This window comes from Rhinolophus sinicus, linkage group LG01 (assembly GCF_036562045.2).
Source record: "Rhinolophus sinicus isolate RSC01 linkage group LG01, ASM3656204v1, whole genome shotgun sequence".
In the NCBI taxonomy this organism is placed as follows: domain Eukaryota; kingdom Metazoa; phylum Chordata; class Mammalia; order Chiroptera; family Rhinolophidae; genus Rhinolophus; species Rhinolophus sinicus.
In genome coordinates, this window is record NC_133751.1 from 196,197,108 (window position 1) to 196,216,678 (window position 19,571).

Sequence of the window (19,571 nt, forward strand, 5' to 3'; positions counted from 1 at the left end):
TAACACAGGGAGAAGTGAAACAGAAAAGCTACAAAATAAGCACAGTCAACAGACAACAACAAAAAAAATCCATGTCCCCGAGGTCTTCATTTCTGTTTTCTAAAGTAGTGGGCAGAGTCTCGTTCTCCAGGGAGCCACAGTTTGTGCATTTATTCACTTAGTACAGATTTTTATTCTATACTGGTAACTAGAAATTTACATTTCCAACATGTCTGGAAACATTGCCTCAGTTCAAGCCTGCATCACCTGTCCTCTGCACCATCCCATTAACCTAAGTCGCCTCCTTCCAGCTATTCTTCTGACCGTCAGACTCATCCTCCCACAGCATGTAGAGTGACCCATGTTCAATGCAAATATAACCATAAACCACTCTTTGAAACATACTGATGTCCAAGCACCTTAAAATTACCTTTCACAATCAGTATTCTGCCTAAATCTCTACCTGTAGCCCTTCCTCCTACCCATTCTCTTCTCTAGAATCACAGAATTCCTGATGACCTCCCACTCCCACCGCACTCTGTGCACTTTACACACTTCCATCCATTCTTGACTTTACGCTTTCTTCCTGGGGTTGCCCGCTCTCACCTCCTCCTTCCCGCTCTTGTAAGTCTCAGGATGGGCATTATCTCTAGAAAAGCCACCCTGAGCCTTGTATCTACATTCCCTACTAGATAGTTCTTTATTATTCCTTGAACCTGGCACATAGTAGCAACTCAATGATAATTACTGAGTATAATAAATAAAGGTTGTTTCTACAAAGATGACTTCAGAGCTGCCCCCCTATAGGGGCAGACATATAAAGAAGTAATTACAGTTCAGGGTGCTAAAGATACATGAGAAAAATCTACAAAGAGCTAAGGTAGCATCCTGATCTTGTTAAAATGGAATTGCTCCCCCTCCTGACATGTTTCAAGGTTTTTTCAGTATGAAAGTAGTAATTCTATGTGTTTCTGAACTGCTGAGGAATCTTTGAACCAGAAGCCAGATTTTATTTGCTTTTTAAAAAAGCGCTTCAGGGGTTGGCTGGTTAGCTCTGTTGGTTGGAGTGTGGTGCTGATAAAACCAAGATTGCCGGTTCGATTCCTGCATGGGCCACTGTGAGCTGTGAACTCCTTAAAAAATAAATAAATAAATAAATAAATAAAATAATATAAAATATTTGGGGGATAAAAAGAGCTTCAGATCTTTCTTACCTTGAAATTAGTGAACAACAACTTTTCAATGTATTCATTCATTCATTCATTCATTCATTTAACAAACATCTGACAAGGGCCCATTATGGAATACAAGTGCTAGGGAGTAAGCAATGAGCAAGACAGACTCCATTCTGCTCTCCTGGGGTTTACTTGTAGGCAAAACAGACCGTAATAAGTAAATCAATGCAGTAATTCAACATTATATGATTATTGTTTAGGTCATGATCAAGGTGAGAACAGAAACCTACTTTAAAGAAGGTGGTCAAGAAAGAGTACTTTGTGGTAGTTTCATTTAATTTAAGGCTTGAAGGATATGAAGGATCCAGCCAGGTGAGGGGTTGGGGTTGAGAGTTCCGGGCTGAAACAGGTGGAAAGGGCAAAGATCCAAAACTGTACCAGAGACTCTTCATGACTCTGGGCCTCCAACAAGGCAGAACATCCACTCAGCTTGGGAATGAGCAGATAAAATAAAAATAGGTAGTCCAAATGCAGTCAGGGTAAAGTTCTATGAAGGAAAACGAAAACAGGTATGAGTAGAGAGTGGTGACAGGCTGCTGTGTTAGGTAAGGTGATCAGGGAAGGTTTTTCCAAGGAGGTGGCATTTGGGCAGAGGGCTGACTTATAACTGACGTATAGCTCACATTTAAATGGTTACCGCAAATCTAGATAGAATGTTTGAAATGTATCAGCAGTCCTTCTGGTTGATTTCTGTTTTCATTTGGAAACCCTGTTCCCCAGAAGTCTAACAAGTGAGCCTTTTAACATAGCTAGATTTTAAAAGTGTAAGACCACTATCTTGAAAACAAAACATTTACTGCATTTCAAATCTGGTAAGACATGTCATCAAATAGTTGTTTTATAAAAACGTTTTTATTGTCCACCATCTATGGGCCTCAGCCTGAGGGTGGGATGTGGAAATTGCAGAGAGAAGGGCTCAGAGAGAAGAGCATGAATGTTGCCTGTTGGCCGGGAGGCAGACGCTGACAGGCTCAAGTCAAGCCTCTCTCATTACAAAGGGTCATGAGGAGGTTACAGCCCCGTTTCAGTCCTGTTGGGGAGGTACTGACTGTGTGATCAACGGTCCCTCCTAATAAGAGTTAATCACTCACTGGACAATCAATGGCGGCCTGTTCTCTCCTGCTTCACTTTGCCTACGCTGTCGGCCTCCTTCACTGCTCCCTGCAGTGAACAGGCGTCAGGCAGGGGACCCACGGGGCTCTTGCCCTTCCTGCTCAAAGACTGGCTCTTCAGGAGGACAGTCATCTAACTCCAGGGGGGGATAACCAATTCTTCTCTGTCTGGGAGAAACCCCATCAGGAAGCCATCCTGCCAAAGATGAGAGGGAAGCAGCAATGACAGAGGGTAAGGACAAAGGACAGTCCTTGGAGGAAAGTCATTATTGCAGCCCAAATGAAAAGGAAACGAGAGAATATTTACCTGTCTATAACCACTTGTCAAATGCAGCGCAACCTTGGTTTTTAGAATATTTTCATCTGAAGGGGTAGTGAGTGACATTTTTTTTTGATTGAGCTCTACAAGTTGGTGTCGTGATGTTTTTACCCCCAACAGGCCATTCCATAGAGCTTTCTAGACCAGAGGTCTTTTGGCAAAAGCCTAAAGAATCAGGACATCAGTGCCCTGGAGGAGAACTTAGAATGTGAAGTTCTCACCTCAGGCCTGGCTAGGGGTATGTCTGAAGCCTTTGGTTGGCAGAAAGGTGTTACCAGCAGGTGGAATTGAACCCCAGGGTCAAGGGAGGTGTTCATTTAGTCTTTCTGCCTGAGAGGTTTCATTCCTGAGATATGAGGGCCTCTCTCTGTCTTCAGGGTTTATCTACTTTCTCACATGCAGAAGAGACTGTCACAGGGTTTGGGCATTGCCCAGGAGAGAGGTTCAGTCCCAGAGCAGGGCCAGTTACTTTCATGAGTGAAATGTGAAGTTTTGGGGGACGGTGCGCGAGGGCAGGGGTGCAGTGCAGTAATGACAGTGTGGAGCCTGACTTTCACCTGCATGCGTCTGTTTTCAGTTTGGAAGGAAGAGAAGCGATACCCATAAAAAGTTGGGGGGAGGGGTACAGAGTGAGGAGTAAGTAGGAGTATTGATGAGTGTACAGCTGATTGAGGGTGTTATGGGGCTAGTATACTGGGGTCTGTAGACGGTGGGCTGATTTTGGCACCCAGCCACCCTCATTTGCGGTCATCATGTTGACAGTTGTTGGAAATGAGTCTGAGATGGGCTCTGCCCAATGTTGATAGCTCAGCCCATGACATCAAACTCAGAATGGAAATAGATGTTGTGTGAAGACATGGGAGGGTCCATTTGGCTGTTCCCCCATTCATTGAGTAGATATCCAGGGCGCCCTCACTGAAAACCGACATCATCTGCATTGTCATAAATGAATTTTCTTCCCTACCTCCTGTGATTATGGCTCCCGTAATTTTATTAGCCTGCATATTGAGTTTTCCTTCTTGTGCATTTCCTTAGCTCTCCATTTCCTTTCCAACCTCTTAGCTGGTAATTCAGTTTGCTCATGGACTGCTGCCTGACAAAGCACCTCATCATGAAATGCTGCTTCCCCCCACCTATGTGCAGTTGTTCTGGTATGGGAAAGCAGCCAGTAGTATCATTCTTTAGAGACAAAGAACACTTAAACTTGAGGGTTTGGGGACAATCCTCTACTGTTCTTATCACCAGTTAGTTAGTTCAATGTTAAATTATTTGCCAGCTAAGAGAAGTGGGAAGATTTGGGCGTATGAAAGGAACCAAATCTAGACAGGCAGAATGCGTCGAGTGTGTGGTTTGTTTGTGTGTTTGTCTTAACGTTGCTTTCATGATTAGAAATGGTTTAATCCCTGAGGGTTACAGCAGGAGCAGTGTCAGCCCACACCACAAATCCCAATTTCTTTCAGTGCAGTACAGCTAACTGGTCATGTGAAAGGCAAACCATTGAGACTAGACTGACTGTCATTCAGAACTGGGGTGCCTGAGGTTACGTGGCTTCACTCCTTGGAATCTTTCATCCAGAAAGAAATATTTTTTCTTTTTTTTTAAATGTTTCTCGTGAGTAACCACCACTCACTTCTTTTCTGACATCAGTAAGAACATAGACTGACAGCATCACTGAGGCAGCCTCCAGCTCCCAGGGTTCTTAAACCTTGAAAGCCATCTCTTTACAACATGAAATGATGCAACTCTGACCAAGTGTATTAGGAGAGCCTGTGGTGGCCTGAAAAACTAGGTGTTTTGTGTTAACCTTTTGTCTAAAATCAGGCTCATGGTCTGTCAGGTCAGCATGGTGGCCTCCACCCCCACCTCACCACATTGAGACTTCCTCATGCACAGACGATGTCATAGAAAGCAGGAGAGTGGGGGTGCAGTCATGTTTTCTCTTTTCTCAGGCTAACTCAAGACTACACACTTTCTGGGGCTAGATATAGTTCAGAGTATACTGAGCCTGGATCCCATTTTAATGATATCTACGCTTTTTCCAGTCAATAATTTTTTTTCCCCAGAAAATTGAGACATGTTATAAAAACCTAATGGTTTAGTCTGCAGACCTGTTTTTGTTTTAAGGGTTTGGGTTTGGGAATGGTAGAGATAGGAGGGGACAGGTAAAAATATTTGTTTTTATGACCAGCGCTTTTAAGACAAATGCTTTCTCAGTCTTTACAATGAACACAAGTTTTCCTGGGTACCCCTAGGATGACTCAAGCTTTAAGAAAGTTCCGAGCCGATTGTCCTTTATGTCACCCTCACAAGTTTTCTCATTGGCGAGGTGCATTCATAGGACACAAGTGATAGAATTGTGGGAATTTTTGCGAAATATGGATGAAATAGGGAAATTAGCCTAGGGAAACTAGGAGATTTGCCTGATTAAATTTAAATAATATCACCAGGAATTGGGATGTGTACATGAAAAGATCTTTGGGAAAATTTATGGGTTACAAATTGGTAATGTAAATTTAACCTACCAGTATTCCCTTCTTATTGCATCTATGGAGAAAAATAAGAGAGTGACTTGTCAAGGTCCTTTGAAGGTAAAAAATAGTGCTTTCCTGAATTACTTCCAGAGCATAGCCCATATTTGCTTTATCATATTATAGGCTGCTGTTAGCCATGCTGGTTTGTAACATCTAAACAGCTCCTGAGCTGATGTATATATAAGCAAGTGATGGTTTAGAGAAAGGCAACAGCAGTTCATTATTAATGCACTATGCTGAAAAGCTCTGGCTTCCTGTTGCTGAAGAGAAGAGAGCTGGGGAGAATGACAGCTCATTTTGGAGGCCAATGTTAGAAATGGTTAGTATTCAAAATGGTGCCACTACTGAGCGAGTGTTTGAGACTTCTTCAGTTGCAAAGTTGAATTGCCTTATAAAAATATGAATGGAAGGAAATAAATAGTTGATGTACTCTGTCTTATTTCTAAACTTGTTGTTAAATGATATATAACTGGTTTACTTCTAATTGAAGAAACGATACCCAGTCAAAGGATATCACTTAGAATATCCCTCTGCCCTAATTATCCACTCGGAAACATTGTGCTTTGGGAAGGCCTAGGGAAATATTGAAACTTCATAATCCTGGTAAAAAGATCTCTGTTCAGACTATGCAACCCTCTCAGAAAAAAGAAAAAAAAAGAAAAAAAAGGGTGAGACCCAAGAGCATTGTCACGAAATACAATGAGGGATGGTCAGGAAGTCCTGTTACAGCAAAAGCTGTATATTGAAATGATGAATCGTAAATTTCATTTAAAATATAAAATATTTCAAACTTATTAGGGCAGAAATAATATAAAGACAGGACAAAGCAGGTGGTAAATTCTTGTTTTATTTTAAGTGTTAAGAACTATAGATTTATATTGGTTCACTTACCTTCAATATTCATGTCTACCGTCAAGAGAGATGTGAGGCTAACTGTTATAGGGCTGTTCCCACTGCAAGAGGACAGAGGCCTTATGTCCCTGGTAATAATTGCTTTGGATCAGTGGATAAATTAGAGACCATCAAAGCTTTTTTCTGTGGTTGTAATATGGGGGATAATAATGACAGCAATTATAATATCTATGTTATGTGTCCCCATCTGCACCCCTACTATGCACAGCATGGATTTTATTGATGGCACCAGTGGTGCAGGACAAGGGAAGACTCGCACGTTTCCTTCTTCACTGGTCCTGGGTGGGACCAGTATACAAAAGGGTGGAAGATTCTCAGTGCATTGGGGGTAGAATTGGGGCAAGGATTCCTCAGTAGCTAAGGGCCTGTCAGGCTTTCGCTGGGGTGGGTAGTCCAGGACTCTTACTCCTTAGAGGCCATGTGGACCATAAGATCCCTATGCAGTTGCTGGGGTTATATTCATGGTCACACCAAGAAATGGGCTTGATGAGGTGGTCATTGAGGCCATATCCACCCCAGCATCTAAAGTGGGATAGTGGTTGTCACAAAGGCAACCAGTTGATGCTGCTTGTAGCCCAGGGTGCTCTTCCGAGCCCTTAACACTTGCTTCATCACCTCCTTCATCCTTGACCTTCTTGATGACCTTCTTGGTCATTGTATTTGGAACTTTTCTCTAGATAGTAAATCAAATCCGCAACAAATCGAATCCTTGAGAAGCCCCTCACTTCAGGGGTGGGGACTTAGAAGGTCAAGTCACTGAGTTTCCCATTCGGCTCAGAGATGACCTTGCACACAACCTCTGCAGGACCAGGGATGCAGGGGTAATGACCACTGATATTAGCTCACAGCTTGCCAGAGAGGCCATCGTGATCCTCATTTATGAATCTAGATGGTGGGATGTAGAGAAAAGACCATAGGATCTGGAATCAGAAACTGAAATTCAAGTCTAGCTCTTCTACACTGATTGTGTTATCTTTGAAGAGACACTCACCCCCCATAAGGTTCAATTTCCTCATCTGTAAAATAGGAATGACATGGACATTAAAAAAAAAGACATCTATGAAAATACACTAAAAAAATTACTTCACAAATATAGGGTATTATTCAACACTGCTCCTTAATAATGAAAAGGAGACTCAGCTGGTTTGAAGTGGCTTTCCTAAAGATATGCATATACTTATCTATGACTTAAATACTGATCTTTTGTGCCTTTAGTGTTTGTCTTCAAAAATTTCAGAAGCAGATTTGAGCTTGAAAAAAATGGAGCATTAGGAAGAGCAAGAAAATGTTGTAACTTCAGTATTTTATTTTTTTCACCTGGCATTTGTTGCTTTAGTTTATTCATCTTCAGTTTTAACAGAACTTGGGACTGGTTTATGATTTATGGTGTTTGCTCTGTAATTTCTTTGTTTTGATGCTTCGAGCATGGAATGGAATTTTATTTGTTTGAAATTACAATTGCTTCTCCGGAGGATTCACCACCCTCACGGCCTTCCCACAAACCCACATGACACACACACTGTAAAAGGGTCCTGAATTTTAAAAAGTAAATAAAAATAATGCCACAAGCGTGAGAGAGGGCATTCACCAGTTCGAAACACTTTTCACACTGGATGGTAAGCAGTAGTGTCTAGAATGTTCCCAAATAACCATAACAAAGAACTGCTTTTTAATTCACTCCCAGAAGGCAAAGAGGCAATCACAGAGCTGTGTGTATTCCAGGAAGAATAAAGACTGAACACTGAGTAATCAAAACACAGGCTAGGGCTGTTTCTTTTTTGTAAAACTGTTGATTTTAAAGGCCTCCACAGCTAAAGATTGCTCTTAAAATGAATTCCATACTCATGGTTTTGTGTAGGTCGATTTTCAGCATCTTTCTCCATGGCATGAATGGTCACCTCGTCAGTGCCCTGTAGAATTGGGGTTCAGGGCCAAAGCTAGGCATGACTTTTGAAGGCAAGAATATTAATAGTCCCCATAGCTAATTCTGTTGAATCAATATTTGAAAACACTGTCAATAACATTTGGAACAAAGGAGTTCAAGGACACGTAGAAGAGGTATTTCAGGACCCCTCGTAATGTCTAGTTTGTCTTTCTTTTTAAAATTGTGATATAATTCACATATCATAATGTTCACATTTTTAAAGAATGGAATTCAATGGTTTTTAGTATATTCACAAGGTTGTGCAACCATAACCACTACCTAACTCCAGAACCTTTTTGTCTCCCCAAAAAGAAACCCCATAACCATCCATACTCACTCCCCATTCCCCTCTTCCCCAGCCCAGAAACCACTAATCTACTTTCTGTTTCTATGGATTTACCTGTTCTGAACATTTCATATAAATGGAATCATACAATATTTGTCCTTTTCGTATCTGGCTACTTTCACTTCACATACTGTTTTCAAGGCTCATGCATGTTGTAACATGTATCACTACTTCATAGCATTTTTATGGTCCAATATTCTGCTGTAAGGGTAGATCACATCCATTCATCCGTTGATGGACGTTTGGGTTTTTAAACATGTTGGCTGTTGTGAAGGGTGATGCTAAGAGCGGTCATGTGCAAGTTCAGTGAGGACATGTGTTTTCCGTTCTCTTGGGTGTGTATGTACCTGGGCGTGGAATGGTTGGATGTCTGATGTCCCTTTATCCAAATCATCATATTAGTAACCTAAAAAGAAGAGGCATGAGCTTAATTTGGACAGACTAAGAAGTAGGATGGGTACATACTGGTAGAGGGACTGTGGTCTTTGGGTTACATCTCATTGTTCTCTACCCTCCAACATTTAAAGAATGATATGACTAATTCTTGACTTTTTGAAAATAAATCCATGGACAGATTATAATTCCCAGTTATTCACAATGTTTCTGCCCCATGAGACCTGACACATCCCGTACACTCCTGTTAGTCTCCTGCACCATGATTTCCCAAGGTGGAGAGAGCTATGGGCATTGCCAGAAGGAAGGAAGTTGTTAGAGTTTATCAGAATCTGTGTGTGGATGGAGGGGGGTGGGTGGGTGTCATTTAAAAAGAGCCTGTTGGTGGTCCCTCCATCCTGCAGAGGATGTAGCTTCTCTTAAAATAACAGTGGAGCCTTCATACCTTGGGATGAGGATGCTTTGTGGGGAGGAGGACAAATGGGGGACAGCCAGCAATCTCCGTGTATGAAAAATGAATGTGTGGCTTTCTTTTAAAAAACCTTGTAGCTGCTTTACTAGCAATAATGTTATTTCAATCATCTTCTGTTTTCTAAACTCCTTAGGTTTAATTTATGCTCGTGTAAAGAGTAATGTCCTGTTAATCGGAGATGTGTTTGACACGGTAAATTTGTCATTTTGGAAAAAAGGCACTTTTTTCTCTGCCAGCCCCAGATGAGCCCAGCCATCAACGACAGACCCCAAGTTGGAAGTACTTCCAGGCTGTGAGGATGTGTTTCGTGTTGACAGAATCAATTCACTAGAAAAGCCTTTTATTTGCTTGGTGTCAGCAGTAGACAATCTAGAGAAACGGATTTTCTTCCCACCTATATATTTCCTTTATCCTGTCATCAGGGCAGAAGTAAGAATTTGGCTAATTCCTCATCGGGAAATGCTACTGGGCCCCAACACCACCAGGGGATGCAGCCAGTTTGCTAAGTGTTAATGACTTTTAATTACTTCCTGCCTTACCTCCTCAGAGATTTTTCTTTTACATATAGGCCTTTGGGGCCTGAGCCCAAAGGGATGTAATAGATGATGGAACACAATTTGGTCCCTTTAGGGAGGAGGGCCCTTCAATAATACAAAACGAAGTCCTCCCTTTAGGGCAAGCCCTATCAAGTTAATCATTATGCTTTTTAAATGCAAACTATGTGGAGAAATTGTTCTCTTCTGCCATGGTTCTCTTTTTAATAGATTTCATTTTTTAGAGCAGTTTAGGTTCACAGCAAAAGTGAGTGAAAAGCACAGAGAGCTTCCATATACTCACTACCCCACCCACACAGAGCCTCCAGCATTGTCAACAACCCCCACCAGAGTGGGATGTTTGTCACAACTGACGAAGCTACATTGACACGCCCTGATCACCCAAAGTCTGTCATTCCCATTTGCGTCCTTGTTGTACATTCTATGAGTTTGGACAGATGTACAATGACGCGTATCCACCATTATAGCACCAAACAGGAGAGTTTTATTGCCCCAAGAATCCGCGGTGCTCCACCTGTTAACCCTCCCTTCCCCTGACCCCTGATAACTGCTGGTCTTTGTATGGTCTCCATAGTTTTTCCTTTTCCAAAATGTCAAATAGATGTACTCATACAGTGTGTAGCCTTTTCGGATTCGCTTCTTTCACTTAATAATATGCATTTAAGTTTCCTCCATGTCTTTTCCGGGCTTGAAATCTTACTTCTTTAGTACTGAGAAGATGGCCATCTGTAACCCAGGAAGCAGGCCCTCACTGACACTGTATCTGACAGTACCTTGATCTTCCACTTCCCATCCTCCAGAGCTGTGAGGAAGACGTTTCTGTTGCTTATTAGCCTCCCAGTCTATGCCACCCAAGCTGGCTAAGACAACCACTGTTTGAAATGTGACTGACATACAATAAACTGCATATACTTAACAGCTTTATTGAGGTGTAATTCACATACTGTAAAATTCATTTAAAGTGTACAATTGAATAATTTTTAGCGTATTCACAAAGTTTACACGTATTTAAAATGTACAACTTGGCACATTTTGACACATGTACATGCCCCTGAAATCATCATCATAGCTAAGATAAATGTGCACCACTCCCAGAAGTCTCCTCACACCATTTGTAATTCCTTTCCCCCTCCCTGGCAACCACTGATCTAGTTTCTGTCCTACGAAGTCATTTGCATTTTCAAGAATTTTATATAAATGAAATTAGTATGTACAGTTATTTTTGGTTTTGGTCTGGCTTCTTTGTTCAGCGTAATTATTTTGAGTTTCATTCGTGCTGTAATATGGTATCGGTAGTTTATTTTTGTTATTGTTGTTGCTGAGAAGTATTCAGTTGTATGATTATACCACAGTTTGTCTATCTACCACCTATTGATGGAAATTGGGTTGTTAACAGTTTGGGGCAATTACAAAGATGTCACCATGAACATCCATGTACAAATTTTTGTATGACTTATGCTTTCATTGTTCATCGGTAAATACCTAGGAGCGGCATGGCTGTATTATTTGGAATGTATACGTTTCTCATTTTAAGAACCTGTCAAATTGTTTTCCAAAGTGTTTGCCCCATTTTGCATGCAGTGGTGTCTAAGAGTTGCAGGTGCCCTCCAGACTCCCCAACACCATGCCTGGTCAGTCCCGTTCATCTTAGCAGGTCTAGTAGATGAGAAGTGGTGCACCTACATTGGAAACTCTAGTGGTCCTCACCTCCTACGAGTGCCTGCTACATACCCAGCAGCATTTCTCCAAGCCTTCGCTCATGCTGTTCTTGCCACCTGGATACCTCTCTACCCAACTCTCCTCGTAGTTCAACAGTCTTCCTTTAATGCGGAGCCTCAGTGCTCCTGGCCCCCCAGGTTGAGCCAAATTCTGTCTCTACATATACACATACCCATAGAAGTCTGTGGATAATTTTTTTTTGAAGCGTATTTGTATTCTGATGAGGTCGTCTGTTTGTGGGACAGCTTTCCCTGCTCGAGGATGGGGCCCGACTGCAAGGCTTGGCACATCACAGGTTCGCTGTAATACATGCAATGGCAGAGACAGGACTTCCCGCCCTATGAATGGTACTCTTCCTGGATGACTTGAAAAATAATAGCTCTATTTTCTCGTGTTTAAAGAGAACCACCATCACAGTGATTGTTTTTAAAATTTATTGATCAGAAACAATGTGTAGCTGTGGTCATATTTTTTAAATGGAATGAACAATTGTCCTCATTCTTAGAAACATCCTTCAAACCTATGAAGTGAATAAATGGAGTCAAACTTACTCATGAATGTCAAGGAAAGTAAATTTTGTCTGGATGAGGTCTCCCAGTCTGTCTTCACTGTATGATCTGAAGGTTTCCTATCTCCAAGGAATTTAAAGCAACTTTGCGTTAGTCATTATGCCTGTAATATTTTGCTTATGTTGGTGAGTGGGGAAGGGACAGGGTTAAAAATATATCTCGAGCAGCTTCTGAGAAAATCTTGGAAGTCAATAGCATCTGCAAGTTTTTCAACTTCCCAGATAATAGTCAGTCTGATTTGGTTTTTACAGGTTCACAGGAGGGAGGCAGAAACATAAAAGAGTGAGCTGGTTTCCAGGACAGTGGTTCCTGGTAATAAGGGGATGGTAAAGAGGTTAAATTTCAAAGTCCGATTAGAAATCGTAGCTATGGAATTCGGAGTGATTGTCACTGAGGCTTTAAAGCCTGTGGATTTGGCCTGCTGTGCACAGACAGTGGTTCTTGGTTTTTAACCCAGAGCAAAGTGGCAGTGGAGCACAAAAACACACGCAGTGCCTTCTGGGGGCTACAGAGTATGCTGGACTAATGCTCAGAATTAACCAGCAACTAAATGAGTTAAAAGAAAGCACCAGAATGTGGGAAACCCTAAGGCAATCTGGCTGACTAATCAAAATTATTTTGAAGTAGTCTTCCCATAGCGGGTTTTGTTCCAAGGCAAGGTAACCCCATCCATCCTGAGCTAAATAAAGCCCGCGTAAGATCAATACAGTCATGGTAAGACGAGAAGTTTTATGATTAAAGCCCATGACAGAGTGACCTGTGCAAGAATACAGTGTAAAGCAGGGCTTCTCAAATTCTCAAGTGCACACACCCACCTGTGAGTCTTGTGAAAATGGGAGTTCCAATTTAGTATGTCCAGCCCGGGGCCTGGGATTCTGCATTTTAAAATAGCACCTGGGTGGGGTGGATGCTGCCATCCTCAGACCACACTTTGAGTTGCAAAAGCAGAGACTTAAGTAAACGGGTTGCTCTCCCCTCTTTTATACCAGATTATGAAATGGTCCTGTAAAGCTCTCTGACAGAATAAATGAGTCTGTTGTTAAGAGTCCTGTTCGTCTCTGGAGGATATGAAAATCAATTCTGATTTCCATCTTCTGATTTAAGAAAAAATGAAGGGGAATGGAAATTTCTTTATTAATGGCACCATGAGTCATTTGAAAAAATTCCAGATTGAGTTGTCTTTATTTTAGGGTTGAAAATACCACACCATTTATTTTACTGATGCTCCTGATTACTGAATGAAGTTAAATTAAATCCAGCACATTGCCTACATATAGCAGGAATAACAGCGACATTCAAAAATGTTTAACTAGAAGTTCCATAAGAACAGTCACTTTTCGGGTTAAAATTTGTAAACAAGGGCTGTCTGATTTGAGTATTAGATTATCTCTAGTGCAGGACCATCCTGAGTTTGGATAGTTACTAGCATGTGGTTGTTTAAAGCACAGGTTTTGAAGTCAAACTCCATGGATTCAAATCCAGTGAGTCCTGCCACTTACTGACTGTATACAATGGTTGGCTCATCTGTAAAATGGGTCTGCACTCTACAGATGTTACAGGATTAAGTGAGGTGATATTTGTAAAGCTCTTAGAACAGTGCTTGGCACCCATATGAGCAATATAAATGTTTGTTAAATATATGACTAAAATAAATAAAGTGAGTTAATGTCATGTCTTAATGGCTCTGTGGAATCCAGAAGGCCTGTGTCTCTTTTTACCAATTGAATATCAGTCTTACAAGGTTATCCCAGTAGGTATCTAGGTCAAAAAGAAAGGTGATATCAGCCAACAAACAGGACAACCCAAAACAAATTCATGAAATCTAGGAGGTCATTAATTTTACTTATTTGGGTAGACTCACCTCAGTCCTTTGGTTTTGCAGCTGGTGATGTATATTGGCCAGGTGGCCAAGGATATCTTGAAGTGGCCCCGCCCCTCCTACCCTCCCGTTGTGAACCTGGAGAAGAGAGTGATGACTGAATATGGAATGCCATCTACGCATGCCATGGCGGCCACCGCCATTTCCTTCACCTTGCTCATCTCCACCATGGACAGATACCAGGTAAGGCGACCTGACACTTCTCCCTCCTGTGTATGGCTCTCCAACACTGAGGCAGTGGAAAGAGGTTTCACTTCTGAATTTTCTTTTAGAATTGCTTTGAGGGGCTTTGAGGTTTATGACAATAAAGACTATGGGAAGCTGTCAATGACCATTTCTTCCTAAGTCAAGTGACCGTATAATTTAGCATCCCAATCAGTTTGTGCCTAAGGATGAAAATGGACACCGTGCTCATGATACCAGCCTGACATGAACTGTCCAGGAACTGGGGTGTGTTGTCTCCCCCATCAGGAAGCAGTTTCACCCTCAGCCACCTGACGAGACAGCACTGGAATCGGTGTTCTCATTTTGTTTGCAACAGACACGGGGAGTTTATGACCCTCCAGGCTGTGATGATTCCACCAAGTCCCCTTGCTAGGCTCCCCAGGGCCCAAGGCAAAAGAGTCTGTGCCCCAAACTATTCCCCAAGGATGCCTCTGCCTCTGGCTGGGGCTCAACTGCTAGAAATAATGGTTCCACGTTTTCTAGAAAACTAAATGACAGAAGGTTAATAAATGTTGAAAATAGAATTTCACTTAATGAATATCTGCTTAAATGCCAGTTATAGTCAGACTTTTTAAAAGTTACTATTGTTTTGCCTGTCTTAGAACTCTTGCTCTAGGTTTGTGTTTAATTTCATACGTCTTACCTTTGCCCCGTTGAAAAATTGAGATTTCCTTGAGTCTAGCATTCTTGTTTGTGACAGTATTGTTTCGCCCTGCCCCCTTTCCCTAGAAACCCAGGGACATTCCGAATTCCAGGTTGTGCAGAAGTAGGGGTGTCAGCCTGTTATGGCTGGAAGAGGACAGGCTTGCTTAGTGTTGGGTCTTGGCTCTACCTGGTCACCTAGGGTTAGACCTTAGTTTCCTAAATAGGAAAGAGACAGGTATAAGGAATATCTCCAACTAGGTGTAATCTTGTGTTGTAACTTACTTACATGTCACGCCAGGATCAAAACATGTCTGAGCACCCCAGTACTGTTGGAATTAATTTAATGCAGACTTCTGAGCTATGTTGTGCCCAGTGTCATTTGCACTGAAGGGAGGTAGTGGGGGCCCAGCATCAGCCCCCAGCAGGCTGCTCTCAGCATCAGAGAGGTCTGTAAACATGCTGATGTTAGTTTGGGGAAAAAAACAGCACATAGAGGCTGACTGAAGGAAAACAGCTACCACTGCCACTTATGCACTCATTATAAGGCCACCTGGGCCTTCTTAAAAAATTCTTTTCAGCTCCCATGATGCAATAGTTTTCATAAAGCCTTCTTTCATAAAGCCTTCTGTTGTGGTCTTCTTTCTTATTTAATTTTTAATCATCAATATACTTAGCTATTTGGGGTACTATTCATAAATAGCTCTCTATATGGATTTGTTTATATAAATATAAAGCCCAAACTCTAATTTCAGAATGCATTAACTCATTGATTTTTAACACTCCTTTGATCAAAATATGACACCCAGTTAATAATAAATATTAAGAAAAGACCGACAGCCATGTGTTTTAGTGCTCACATGTTACATTGGAAAGAATATGCTACTCGGTTTCAGAAGATGTGGCTTCTGGTTATGACTCTGTCAGTTACCGGCTCTGTGACCTTGGCAAGTCATTTTGTCTCTCTCGGCCCTGGATAAGGTCCTCAGGATCTAATGTGATGATTGATGGGAAAGTGTCCTTGTGCTAAAGTTCAATGCTAATGTAACTTATTATCATAGTTAAGGTTTCCTCATTTGTAGAATGTGGCTAAATTATAGAACCTACCTCAGAGTCCTGTACAAAGATTAAATGAGATAGTGACTATAAAGTGCTTTGATAGACAGTTTCCTATCAGCTTTATTCTTATCACCATAGAAGACCACAGACATTAGTCCTTGAAGTACGCGGATTACATCATCACGTCTAGTTTATAAGCAGAATATCCATATTTTCTTTCTATGACTCGGCATTAGCCAAATTCTTCTGGCTGCTGTTCCACCAGCAAATGTTGAGATTTAGTAAAGTCTGGACTTTAACCTTGACATCTGTATATAAATATGCCTGTTCTTAGCTTAGGCCCATGGTCCCTGGACTTCCTCAGGAAGTCAGCTGTGGCCAAGTTTTATCAGCACAGCACGTGATGAAGTAGATGATTGGACTTCCAGATTATAGCACTGTCCATCTACCTTGCCCCTTGCTCAAGTGTATACTTCCTAAGTTTTAATCTAAGAATGGGTAGAAATAAATAATTACTCCACTGAAACTGTCAGCACAATGTAGCTATAGATGTGAGCCTTAAAGCCAAGCTCTACTATAGCTTACATTGTGACACTCCCTCCCAGAACTATACTCCTAGGCCTCTTGCCCTTTCTTTCCTCAGTTTTCCCATTTGTCAAATGTTTCAGATCATCAGAATGCTGATCTAGGGCATGCGAGATGGAGACCAGCAGTTACTGGACCAGGAATCCTGTTTCTTTCTATGGCATCTAATTGTGTATGTCTGAGAATGATCCAATGTCCTTGTTTTCTCTCCTCCCCCTGCAGTATCCCTTTGTTTTGGGGCTGGTGATGGCTGTGGTGTTCTCCACATTGGTGTGTCTCAGCAGGCTCTACACTGGGATGCACACGGTCCTGGTAAGACTTTGTGGTTGGGTTTTGGGGTGATTGTCTGAACAGTATTGTAGCTGGTGTGTCAATGTGTTCTTCACACAGTATTTTCATAAAACTATTTGCATATATATATATTTTCCATCAGGCCAGGGAGTGAACTAATTATTATTTTATGTCACATGCATCATAATAATAATAATAAGAAGAAGTCATTGAGATAATACTAAGGAGACTGAACTGGGCTAAACCCTCATGACTTTGAACATTGGCTAGAATGGTGACAGAGAGTTGGGTCATTTATTTTCATGTTGGTTTACTAATGATAAAGCCAGCAGTGCGGGAGAAACATCCAGGGTCAAGGGTGTGAGTGACTGGACACAGTTCCACTCTTAGGCCCTCACAGAGATGGGCCTGAATTTCAAGGGTCTCAGCTGCTCTTGCTGAGTAAGGGTCCCACCATGTCAGAAGAGCCTAGAATCATGGGCTCACTTTCCCCCCTACTGTTCTGGAGGTGGTGGGGGTATAGAGAGACACACATCTGCGTTTAAAGATCTGTCCATCCTTTTACCATATTAGGAATTTTTTCCAGGGCTGCCACGCTCAGCACAGTTATAATAAAATTACCTAGAATTCTATTTCCCAGTATGCCAGCCAGCTGCCTTGAAGTTCCAGAGCCTAAGGCTGGCCACGGTTCATCATAGGCATTGTTTATCATCATAATTGGTACAAGAAAGATGTCTTTAAAAAGGAATGGGCCCTTGCTAATTATGTTCCTCTCCATATGAAGCTCAAGAATTGCATTAGCAAAAGACCCTTGAAGAAATGGCCACCCTTGACTGGCCCTCTTGTTTCTACCTGGTGCCTTAGTGTTGGTTATCCTGGGAAAGGTGGTGGGGCGGGGCTGGAAGGGCAGAAGCAGCAGAGGTGAACAGTTTGAAGGGGAGAGTTTGTCAAAATGAGCAGAGGCACGGAACTGGGAGGAAGTCAGCCCAGAGAAAGGGTGTTGCACTCGATCCGAGAGTAACATCATGCTTTCTTCTTAAAAACACAAATCCTAACTCAAAGGAGATCGACTAGAGTCAAGTGAGGTACAAAATTGAAAGGACGCCAGACATCTCAGGAATCAAGATAAATCATTTTAATGCAACATTCTAAAAAACTAAAATTAATGCAAAAATATATCCACATTTTAAATAAAGACCAGCTCTGAGCCTGCATAGCCCAGCCTCTTTGCCCAACTCTAATCCTGGACCTACTCTCAGATCTTAAAAATACTACAGGAGCAATTAGGGGCCAAGTTTACTGTTCTACCTACCAAGGCATGTCCCTGCTGTCCCCATCCCATTGAACAGTGTGTCTAGTGGCTTCTTAGACAAGAGCAGGGAAGGGGAGGAGGGCGTTCTCAATTTACTACACTGCTGCTTTACATTATAAAGAGGTTCTCTCCAAATACGGCCACAGATTTAAATATGGAGCGAAGCAGAACTTGGGTGTTGTGGTATTTCTTTTATCTGGGGCTACTTTTTAATTTCCATAGGTTTTAATAAAAAATGATCTTGGGAATCAGGTTAAAATTAAAACCAAAGTAAACACAAGGATGTGGAACTACAGACATGAATAGAGGACACAGAAAACCCACCTCAATAAAAATACAGCGACATGTCTCTTTTCTTTTTAAAGTGGGTTACAGGCATGGCGAACCAGATATTTGTGGGGAAGATCATTTAGGCTTCTCATTCAGATGCAGGGGAGCCACTCTTTTTGGAGCAGCTGACCTGGGAGAAACCAGAACAAGGGATGGTAGCAACCATTCCTCCCACCCCCTCCCTCTTGTTCCACCATCGCCACCTGGGGCTTCTTTCACACACGATTTTATTTCGTAAAGATCTTAGACTCTGACTCAGGTCCAGTCCTCAGTCAGGACCAGAGGTATGGCCCAGGGTATGATGGTACCTAATTTTTAATACCAGAAGGGAACAGTTGGTTTTAATAGTAGGATAGAGTTAAATTGTGGCTTGGTAGTCTTGTTTGTTCAGCAGCAATTTAATAAGCTCCTGCCGGGTGCCAGGTTTGGAGCTAAATCTGGGAGATACTGAGGTAAACAAAAGCTACCTCACCCTCCTGAGTCTTCAAGTCTATTGATGGAGACAGATGTATAAGGTCTGATTACTGGATATGACAAGCATTATAATTAGCATGGAACAGCTGGGTTAGGCCAACTAAGGTGGCATGCCTCTCCCCTGGAGCCCTTACAATCTCCTGGGACTGCTATACACTAACAGTTCTCAACCTTGGCTGCATATTCAAATCCCATGGAAAGCTTTTAAAGAAATATCTGGGGATATTTGGACATCCCTGTTCATAGTAGCAGCATTATTCCCTATAGCCAAAAGATGGAAGCAAACCCGTGTGTCCATTGACATTGAATTGAATGGATAAACAACATGTAGTACAGATGTACAATGGAATATTATTCAGCCTTAAAAAAGAAGGAAATTTTGACACATGCTACAACATGGATGAACCTTAAAGACATTATGTTAACTGAACTAAACCAGTCACAAAAAGGCAAATATTATATGATTCCAATATATGAAGTCCTTAGAGTAGCTAAATTCATAGAGACAAAAAGGAGAATGATGGTTGCCCAGGACGGAGGGGAGGGGAGAGTGGGGTCTTGTTCTTTAATGGGTGCAATTTGGGAAGATGAATAAGTTCTGGAGATTGACAGTGGTGATGGTTGCACAAAAATGTGAGTGTACTTAATGCCAGTTATTCAGGTGGCTGCCTGTTTTATGTAAAGGGGTCTCTGTTCATAAAGAGGAAGA

At 41.8% G+C, this 19,571-nt stretch overlaps 1 protein-coding gene across 1 annotated transcript in view; it reads left to right on the forward strand.

Annotated features, from left to right (window-relative positions):
• SGPP2 (sphingosine-1-phosphate phosphatase 2) overlaps window positions 1–19,571 on the forward strand; it is a 106,077-nt gene that overhangs the window by 57,860 nt on the left and 28,646 nt on the right. Inside the window, exons 3-4 of the mRNA XM_019753681.2 lie at window positions 13,948–14,127; window positions 16,678–16,767. Coding sequence (XP_019609240.1) covers window positions 13,948–14,127; window positions 16,678–16,767 — 270 coding nt within the window. The remainder of the gene's footprint in view (window positions 1–13,947; window positions 14,128–16,677; window positions 16,768–19,571) is intronic.